This window comes from Dermacentor variabilis, chromosome 2 (genome assembly GCF_050947875.1).
Source record: "Dermacentor variabilis isolate Ectoservices chromosome 2, ASM5094787v1, whole genome shotgun sequence".
Taxonomy (NCBI): Eukaryota; Metazoa; Arthropoda; class Arachnida; order Ixodida; family Ixodidae; genus Dermacentor; species Dermacentor variabilis.
In genome coordinates, this window is record NC_134569.1 from 231,741,083 (window position 1) to 231,751,248 (window position 10,166).

At 42.5% G+C, this 10,166-nt stretch overlaps 1 protein-coding gene across 1 annotated transcript in view; it reads right to left on the bottom strand.

Moving 5' to 3' along the window:
• The window catches only part of LOC142573153 (uncharacterized), a 46,919-nt gene extending 37,067 nt beyond the window's left edge, over positions 1 to 9,852 (bottom strand). Inside the window, exons 1-3 of the mRNA XM_075682703.1 lie at positions 9,751 to 9,852; positions 2,517 to 2,572; positions 1,536 to 1,625 (exon numbers count right to left, since the gene is read on the bottom strand). Of these exons, the coding sequence (XP_075538818.1) occupies positions 1,536 to 1,625; positions 2,517 to 2,572; positions 9,751 to 9,790 (186 nt within the window). The 5' untranslated portion in view covers positions 9,791 to 9,852. The remainder of the gene's footprint in view (positions 1 to 1,535; positions 1,626 to 2,516; positions 2,573 to 9,750) is intronic.
• Between the last annotated feature and the right edge of the window lie 314 nt (positions 9,853 to 10,166).

A 10,166-nucleotide genomic window follows, 5' to 3' on the forward strand; every position in this document is an offset into this window, starting at 1 on the left:
GGTGAGAGCATCGGGCTGCAGTGGCGGAGGAACAGGTTTTGAAACCAATCATGGTACCCCTGCCCGGTGGTAATTCCTGCAAGTGCGTATGAACTCGGCGGGCCGAGCAAGCGGCTCATATCAACGTTTGCTGGCGCCGCCCTACGTATAAAGACGTTCTCATACGCCATTCCACGATCACACCCGTCACACTACGTCTGTCGCCCAATGTTTACGATACGCTAGTGCGCAACAGTGTCGGAGACATTTGCATAGATCACGTAGAGTGCAACGAAATTATCACCGTCGACGTCATCTTAGTCAATCCCAGTGCCATCAAAGTGACAGTGCAATGATTCGTGGCAGTGCAAGTAATAGCTTGCTGCAAGATTGATTTCATACGTTCTTGCGTCAACGCTTGGGAATGGGACATGCCGCTCGCCATCTGCGGAGACTTCAACATCGACCAAAGGACCGGTGGTGTTCTGGATGGTGTCTTAATTTGCGGAATCAGACACTTGAGTCTTCACATGTATTCTGCTTCTATAACCGTCGCTCTTTGCTCGGCGTTATAAGCAACAGATTGCAGGACAATGCGTTGTTTTCTACTATCTCTGCCGAACCGATGGACATTTCTAAAATGTACGTATCGTTTGTACATATATACCGCCTGTATACACTCGAATGTAGATTATTATATATTAAAATTTGTATCGAAAGCACCCAAACCACATACTAATAAATAAGTGTACTACAGTCTAGTGCTTCATGCAACCCTCTCTCTGTCTTGTTAATTTCATCGCAAAATTTTATCACGTATTATCACTAATCGTACACCTGTCGCGAAAACGAATGCTGCTTGCATTACCCTAGGCAATAATCTCCATAACATCAATGCCCCGCTAAGCTTGCTAACCAAAATTATCCTTTTTCGATGTTTTAAGCACCATAACCAGGTCTATTGCGGTATTACGGGCCTCAATGAAAACCGCCCGATGTCGGGGCCCGACCTGACCCCGAAAGTCTTCCACCCAAGTCCAAACCAGGCCAATGTCGTACCTTACTAACCCGACCAGAGCTGAGCACGGGGTTTCAGGTAAGCTGCAGCCCGTACAGTGCTCCACTCGATGGTTTGAGTTAAAATGCACTTCGTATCTTCCTGTCTGATGAGCTTCCTATCTGATACTAGCTAGTGAAGTAAAACTATTTAGATGAGTCTGGTACACGATTGTGCGTGCATCTTTGTAAGGGCGTGATGAGGGCGTTTTAGGGCACGAGCGTGATCTCGAATTGTCCGATTTACCTCCGCCTCGTCTTGCAGCAGCTCTACACTGAGGTACTTCTATGCGAGTATGTCTAAATGTCTACGGGCTCAAGATGTTCACACGCGGAATCTCTCTCAACAGGTAGCCGACCTGGGAATTTCGGGAAATTACTAAATTCCTTATACTCGTGGAACGCAGAGAAAAGACCAGTTCAATTACATTGGCAGCAATATAACTCGGAAGAGCGTGTCATAGGAGATTTCTGTGCAGACTACGTATCAACGCCCTCACCTTGCATTTCGTTCCGTTTTGGTAGTACTGCTTCCGCCATCCAAAGTTCTCACCTTCGCAGTAATAGTTGCAGTATTCAACAATCACTCCCTGGAAGATGGCATCAGTAAATTTTCTATTATTGCTGCGCATATACTTAATCAACGAAAACACTTTAGAGTTCGTTTTTTTCTAAAAGAAGATATGAAATATTAGAATGATATCCGTAGTACTCCGTGAATGTGTGATGTTTGAATGGAGATCGGTTACATGGCAACGCCTTTCTCATATCAATAATAAATTTCACTACACGACATTGATTGGGCCAGTTTTCATCTTCCACGCCAATATACATACCCCACATTTACACAGACATACAGAAAATGTATACTTATTTTTCCCTTCTTTCTTGTGCACAAGTTACAGTACATGTCGAGCAATAATAAACATGTTCAGAGCTTTAGTGAAACTCCTCCCAAACGTCTTGCTTCTCATCTGTCAGAGCTTGCAGAAATTTTTGCAGCCACATGGTGGAGAGACACTCACTACACCAGCAAGGAAAGCGCAAAGCAACCAAACATTTCAGAACAAAACTTGCAGCATTGGATGCAAAAATGACTTCATGCATCAGTCCTGCTGGACTGAAATATGCTTCACATGTTTCCTTACCATTAATACATTAGGTGCACAAGCGCAGTGCCAATTTTAATATATAGAATCGATTGCAGGGAACTAAATCAAAGCACACTCTCCTGCACTATTTCCTTCCTCTCAGCCTTCATAATTAAAGCACAATAAATCTGCAGTTCACCCCTTGCGGCTGGCAAAACGCATGTCTGGCTACAAATGTTACCTGAATGCGTCTCGGTGAACCGGAAATGCCGCATAGTATGCGATAGCTTTACTACACAAAGTGAAGCAGTGATACATGTCCCTCCGAGTATTTAGCAGTAAATGCAATGTGAGAAATGAGAGACAGAATAGAAAATCGCATATCCATACCGGGTCAGGTGCTGGTCCTGGACAACGGTCATCTCCTAGCGCTGGTAGTTGAAGCACTACAATCAAAGAAGAAGAAAAAACTTTAATAAAGAATGGTCCGGCAGTTTTTGTTGTGGTGGCCTCCGGTGGTGGCTCGAAGTCCTTGGACTCGGGCGGCATCTTCGGCTTGCCGGAAAGCCCAGAGCTGGTCTTCCAATCAAAGAAATTCTCAGAAAATATTTGTTTACATAAAGCTACTTGATCTGAACCATACATCTCTCCGCTTTGCTTCCATTGAAAATTAGTTTTCGCTTACTGTGAGCATGAGTAAAACGTTTCTTCTTATTGGTGACGCATTAATATAGTTTCACTGGGTTCGCATTAAACAACTTTATTAAATAAACCTTCATTCATTTATATCATCCATTATGTGGAAACACGGGACGACTATTCTTGAGAGCAGGAGGGAGGATTGCAATAGTTTTGTCCCACGCATGGAGCGATATATACAGGAAAGCAAAAAGATCTAAGAAAAGTATTCTCTTCTTGAAGTGGCGAGACGCATCTTCGCCGCTTGTTGTACAGACAGCGACACACCGCGTTACCGCGTCCAAGACACTATATTTGGCGCGTTTCTTTCGCTCCTGTGTCGCTGCTAGTAGTCGCGGCGACTGCCAGCCTTCAGCTCCAGCACCCGCCACAAATGCCTCTGGTGTTGTTGCTTGTCGCATAACTCTGCGCATAAATGTTTGTCGGCTGTTTCAGCTCACGTAGCAGACTCTCACGCGCTGACGCTTGCATGCCACGATTAGCATGAATACGGGCCCACACCCAACGGCTGCTCAATAATTTGCATTTACGACACAAACTGGCTATATTTAAATCCACGTAATCTATTCACAGGAATCCCCCAGTTTCTTCACTTCACAGCCTTTTAAGGCTGTTTGTAGCAAGTAAACCATTGCAATTATTTAGAATTTTGTTATATCTTTAGGTCATATGACGCCACAATATTTATTTGAAAGCAAATATTGAATAAGAGCGCGGCAGAAAACAACCCATGAAAGAAAAATTAAGTGGGACTACAAACACGCCATGATTGGAAACTCAGCCTTCATTCACATTTCTTTAATTATCATTGTGAATTCACTCGTCCAAATTGAACCTCCGCGCTGTGCACTCACGATTACACTCTGCTCTGCAACTGCGTTCTTGGAAAAATAACGCTCAGCAAGATGCACGCTTCTCTGAATGAACATCTCTTGGCTTCCTGGCGGAGCGGACAGAGGAATATTTCGTTTCAATTGCCATACCCTCACCATCATCTCAGAGCAAAATTATTTCCGCTTCGCTAACCTACTATGGGTAAGCTTAATAACATAGAATGCTTTTATGCGTGACCAGAAGTCAAGTTTATGTTCGAGAAAATAAATTAAAACGGACGTACGCCAGCTTAAGACGCAAACCACGACTGAAACGACGCAGTATATTGTCACAACTGCGCGGCATGACAGCCGCTCTAATCAAAGTCATATCAAATCAAAGCACTTCAGTAAAGCATGTTGAAAAAAAGTGGGCACTCAACAAAATCAATAATCTTCTGTGACAACTACAGCGATCTCTCTACAAGAGATAGTATAAATGCAAGATAAAGTTAATAACGCAATACTGAAAACTCAAAATACAAGGTAGACTCAGTAACTTCATATTTTGTGACATCAAGGGGGTTCATAAATGAAGACAGCTCTGGAAATTCAAGTACATCAGCGCCCAATGATTCCGAATACAGATCGTGAGAAAAAGAGCTGCTGAAGCCGTTAGTGGAAAACAAAAATTCAACGGTCTTTCTTAGAATAGTTCGATCGTTTTGCTTCAACGCGGTACAATTTTCTTTTTGTTTTATAGACTTCCATACATCTCGAATCGCTGCTTTTCGTAAAGATGTGCATCATATTTGTCAACAGTGGCATGCAAGCCTTACTGACTTTTTCTGCATATTTTAGGCAAGGAAATGATGCCTTTTCTGAAGAAGGATCCTATAAGAGAAGAGCATATACCAAAAATGACGTGAACAGTTATGATAAGAAAGCAGTTGGATTTGGCATGTTGATTTGAGTTAGGCTCAGATACTTTACTTCTACCAGTGCCTACTTTCCAGTGCAATAAATCTCACAGTTACACCTAAGGTCGGAGGGAATTACAGCTGGTTAATACGCATACAGGTTTGTCTTTCATAAATTATGGAAACAATACTGAGCAATTTTTTCAGGTGCGAGTTATGGCAGCAGTTTCACTGCATTTAAAGGTCACTTGATATGTGGAATCCTCTCTGTCAATTCCCTTTTCATTGGCTTTGTTATTTGTTTGCTTCATATGTTTGTGACTAACAAAAATAGGGCTCCTTGGAGCTCCTTCTCGTTCAGTGCGTCAGTTTGAGCTCAACAAGGGCCCTATAATGTAAAACTATTCCAATAGGTTTTTATTTCAATCTCCTAACGGCAAATTTGCGTAACCGCTGACGCAAGCATGGGGCCATGACCCGCACAGTTGTCTGAACAGACTAATCAAACACTCTCCTTGCTTTAGAGGAGGTCACTTTTGTTGGCTTTAAAAGCGAATAGCATGGCCTACATTAGGCGGCCTGTCTTATCTGATTGGCTGACAAGAGGTGATGAGCACGATTAAGTGGAGAGGGATTCGATGATGCCGAGTCAGTGCACTGAAAATCGATAAGCGGATAAAGAGGGTGGTCTTCATGGCTGCGATTGGTCCGCTTTCCCTTAGTTTGCTTGGGATGGCTGGTCGAAAATTGCGGCGGCATGCAACGGCAACTTTAGAATCTCGCTAAAACGAACCATTAGCAAAGAATAGTTGGCAGAGTGAGGTCATAAACGTACCGAAAGTGCTTGTAAACGTAACACGGCTATGCAAAAATATTGATTGTACGGAAATAGACCCACGCTCTCCTGCAGGTCCGAGTAGCCAGTGCCTGAGCGATCGGCGGCTGTCAACTTTAATTCCTTTCGGAACAGGGCAGCCTGTGGCTATTCAGAAAAAAAGTTCGTTCGGCAGAATAATGCGTCCTTAACACGTACATGTCACTTTGACGAGGCGAGTTCTCGCGGTTTTGTGACGTCGCGTTATGAGCAGGGGAAGTGGGTACAGCCCAAAAACTTTCGACCAATTACCGAGGGTTGTTGGCTAAAAGGCATCGAATCAGAAATAACTCTTTTTTTGTTTGGACCAATGATGTATAATCAGTGTGTGCGCGTCATATCAGATAGAGACCTGGCGCGGCTTTCGTGACGTCGCGTGATAGACAGGCGAAGTGGTGTGGTTCAAGAAGTTTTTGATCACTCGCGGAGGGCTGACTGCAGAATCGGAATAGAAAAGTTTGGAATAGCTTTATGTTATAGCGCGCCAAGTCTTAGTAGTATCTGGTCATTAGCAGTAACAATTGTTTAGTACAAAAGCAGCAGTAGGCGAAGAGCTCTATATTTATGGTTATATATCACGGACGATGTCCTTGATGAAGAGAAGGTAGACAAATAATGCAACACGGAGGTCCTTACATCATACCGGACAATGCAAGAGAGCTAGATGAATCGACTTCATTAAGAACACGATAGAAATGCTACAATTCGAACCAGTAATGAACTCTCTCATTACAATTGCTTTTTAATTTTAGTAGACATATACGCTGTGACGCATGGCCGAATGGCATTTTCAAAATGCAGGAAAACGTAAACTTGGTTGTGTCGGTAGACCGACATATATCATGACCAGTTCCACTCGTATGGCTACAGTTGAGATACCGCGTCGGTAACCTTGGTGGCAGGAATGAATTATATTTTCAGTGAAATCTACATTATGCTTTAAAATTGTGTATTCAAAATTATTGGAGGACCTGCCTAATCATTATATATCAAGTAAACAGACAGCAATGAAGCTTGCTTTTTCACCAAAGGTTGACATAAATCTAGCGCCTTCTATTCACAGAAAACTGCAGAAACTGACTAAGTAGCGTGTACGCTAAGAGCATGTCAAGTCTGCCATGCTATTCACTTAATTTCTAGAAATAGCCAAGTTATCAGGGGTGCTGTAATATAAATCAATTCTACTCTGTTTCTATCCCATTTCTCAAATCTGCCTTTCACGATTCGTCAAAATATATTTAGGGCTACCCCACTACGCCTGTCTGTCACCGGACGTCGCGAAAATCATACCTCTACGAACAGATTATGCATAATTAGAAAAAAAAAATAAGAAAAAAATATTTCCGATCCCAATCGTTTTTCGACATCAGCTCAACGCTATTAGCCGAAAGATTTTGGCCTCTCTGCACTTCGTCTTTTTTCACGCGACGTTATAAAACCGCAAAATTTCGCATCTTTAGAGTGACTTTTACACATTAAGCATGAATTCGTACGTCCCACAAAATTTATTTTTCAGGCTAGCCAGAACACCTTGTTCCGGAAGGAATAGAAGATGTCTGCCCGTCAGATGTCTGCCCGTTTGCTCTTGCACTGGCTACGAGAAGCTGCAGAAGAGGCCAAGTTTAATGCGCATAATAAAACTATTTCGATGGAACTATAACATTGTCGATATTTTTCGACTAGTATGCGGCATACCTGTGCCAACTATTGCTCGCTCAGGATCTGTTTCAGTGACATTGTTAAGCGCCTGTTGCACGCCGCCGCGATGTTCGACCAGCCGCTGCATGTTAAGTAAGTGGAAGCGGGCCAATCGCAGGCGCCGGCACCGCCTTGCTCATCCGGTTATCTACTTTCACGGCGTTAACTTGGTCCCAACAAAACGCTCGCCACTTTTTATGATCCTCGCGTTTTGTCAGCCATTTAGATAAGAAATACTGTCAAAATAGGAATTGCTATTTGCTTTGAAAAAAAAAATAGTATTCACCTCCTATCAAGAAGAAAAGCGTTTGGTTGGGCAGTTCAAACAACGCCTCGGTTCACCATCCGATACTTGCGTCGGCGGCTACGTAAATTTGACGTCAGGTGATTTGAATAAAGGCAGATTGCAGTAGTTTCTTCTTATAGGACGCCAAGTTACAAAGTGTTAGGTGTGAAGGTCAGCAGCGTTTATCTAGATAACATTGTACTGCCCATGAAAGTGACTTACAATAAATAACCGAAAACGACAATGAGCAAAGGCTAAAGGAGCGTTTAAGCAATTTACACAAACAGCAAATATAATGTCTTATCCCCAAGTAGGTAAAAAGTGTTTGCAACACGTAGGCCATGAAATATAGCTAATAAAGTGTCCATTTGCCTAATGGAGTAGTCAAAGCAGAATAGGATAATTGTTGATGTATAAAATACATTGGTTAGCATATGGCAGCGGCTTTTCAATGTTGACTCGTAGCTTACCAATATCCTTGTATAAAATAGAATAAGTAAATTGGACATCTACTTAACTGTAGTAGCGATAAAGCTTGGAATATATAAGAAAAGAATTGGTTTCAGGAGAAGCTAAGGCTAATTCATTGAATCCTGGCATGGAAATGTAGGTCTATTAGTAACAGAAGCAGAAACAGTGGTTTGGATTATTGAGAAAGTGGGTAATAACTGATAGTGCACTTTGTGGTTAGAGAAAGTAGCGTTGCGCAGCTCATGCAATCCATTGAAGGATCGGACATGAAGCCAGCGTAGTCTGGAGAGGGCCAGCTAGTAACCGTTCGAAAGATCGTTATTCCTGTAATGGACATACAATAGGCTGGTAGTGGTGGCGATTTACTAAACAAACAAAATTTCGCAAAAGAAACAGGTGGAGTCACTGGCCGTCGGATTTATTAGAGTAATATCCTTGTGGGTTTAACCTACGTTCCACTGATGTAGGGATACGATGTAGGCACGTACATAGTAGCCTGTGAGCGTAAGGTTAACGTGTTTCGTACATCGGCTTGTCTGTAGTTTGGTTAGCTAGTAACAATGATGACCACCATCGTCGAATATAATCGACGAATTTTCAAAGAGAAACTGATGCCACGAAGATTTATGGTGAAGTATGTCGTCGCGAAGCAGGAAGTGCTTGACGTCAAAGGGAACGCTTGAACAGGATCGAGGGTGTCGGGACAGAAGGAGATAGTTGGAATGTCTATTGACAGAAGTAGGCCGGGAGGGAGCACGAAAGAACGCTTGAGGTTCTTGAAGGACTCTCAAGTAGCAATGTATCGGCGCACATAACCGTAAAGGCCTAGCCAGAAGAAACGGCGGAGAACGCGATCATATGTGCGAGATACTTCGAGGTGACTGGTTGTCGGGGCCTCGTGGAGCTGGTTGATAAGAATGGTACAGAGTGGCTTTGGTAGTACGAGCAGAGGCTTAGGCGTATCGGAGTTGGCATTATGACGGTAGAGAGTATTATTACGGAGTGCGACCAGGCGGGGGGAAGGGTTGGAGTGTCAAGGACGCAAATTATTGATAAAGAAATGCAAGTTTGGATCTTTCACGCGTAACTTGACATGTCGCCTCACTCGGCAGATTGAAAATTTGGACGCATAGTGTTTGTAACAACACAATGGTCAATAATTTACACACAAACACAAACAAGGAATACTATTGCATATAGAACTCATGAAACAAATACATTTAAATATCAACCGTTAACATTAAAGTTCCTCCGGCTTATCTTCCTAACTTTTACATAATTTCGAGCTCAATATGCAGGACAGATCATTCTGTCAATAAAGAACAGTGTGATACCAGTCTTAACGAAGGGAACCCAACAGAGCGGTGATGAGCAGTGGCGATTATACACTTGGTAATGAGTATGTTTCCACAAAGGTAGCATGAAGTTGTTGGTAAGTATGGGAAATATGCGCATATAACATACATATTCAACATAATACTAACGATTACCTTGTTAGAAGGATGATGTGCATAATAATAAAAAGTGGGATATTATCAATTCACTGTTTGGCAAGTGTGGATGCAGTCACATCATCATTTAAACGGTACCCCGTTTTGTATTTGTCGATTTGATTGGTGGAAGACTGTACATGCACAAAAGTGACAGGATGGCTATCAAAGGAATAGGTTTGGTTGTAGTAGAGAATAAATCGTATATCCGAAAACCTCTGCAGGAAGCTGAAATGTAGTTCGTGATAACATTCCACACTAGTATATTCCTACTACTTCGGATGTCACGGCACATGTTGGCGGCTTTTGCGACCAACCGTTTGCTATACTCTTCATGCAATAAAGTACTTGTAAAAATCCCCGTGTTTACTTACCCTGGATCAGTAGTACAACTGGTAGTACTGCAATTGTCATCGTTCATTCGCCGTATCTTCTTTAGCTGGCGTCAAGACTACAAGAATCGTTTTAAACCTGCTAATCTGGCATTCACAAGTACCACATGATAATTTGATGCCGCATGAAGGTAGCGTCCATTGAACTACAAATATCAGAGCGACCTCAATGAGTATATGTCAAATATACTCTTGAGAAGAGTTCAAGCTTTTTTCTGAGCAACGCCAAAGATTATATTGAGCGATCTTTAAGCATGTGTACTGTCGTGTGCCATTAGAGTGACATTTGCAGACGTTCCCTCGGCCTAAGCTTCAATCTTTGCATGACCAGATATTAAAAAAAATACTTTCTCCTGCTCTCCTCCTGTTCGCATGTGATGAGTTCCAGTGAATAATGC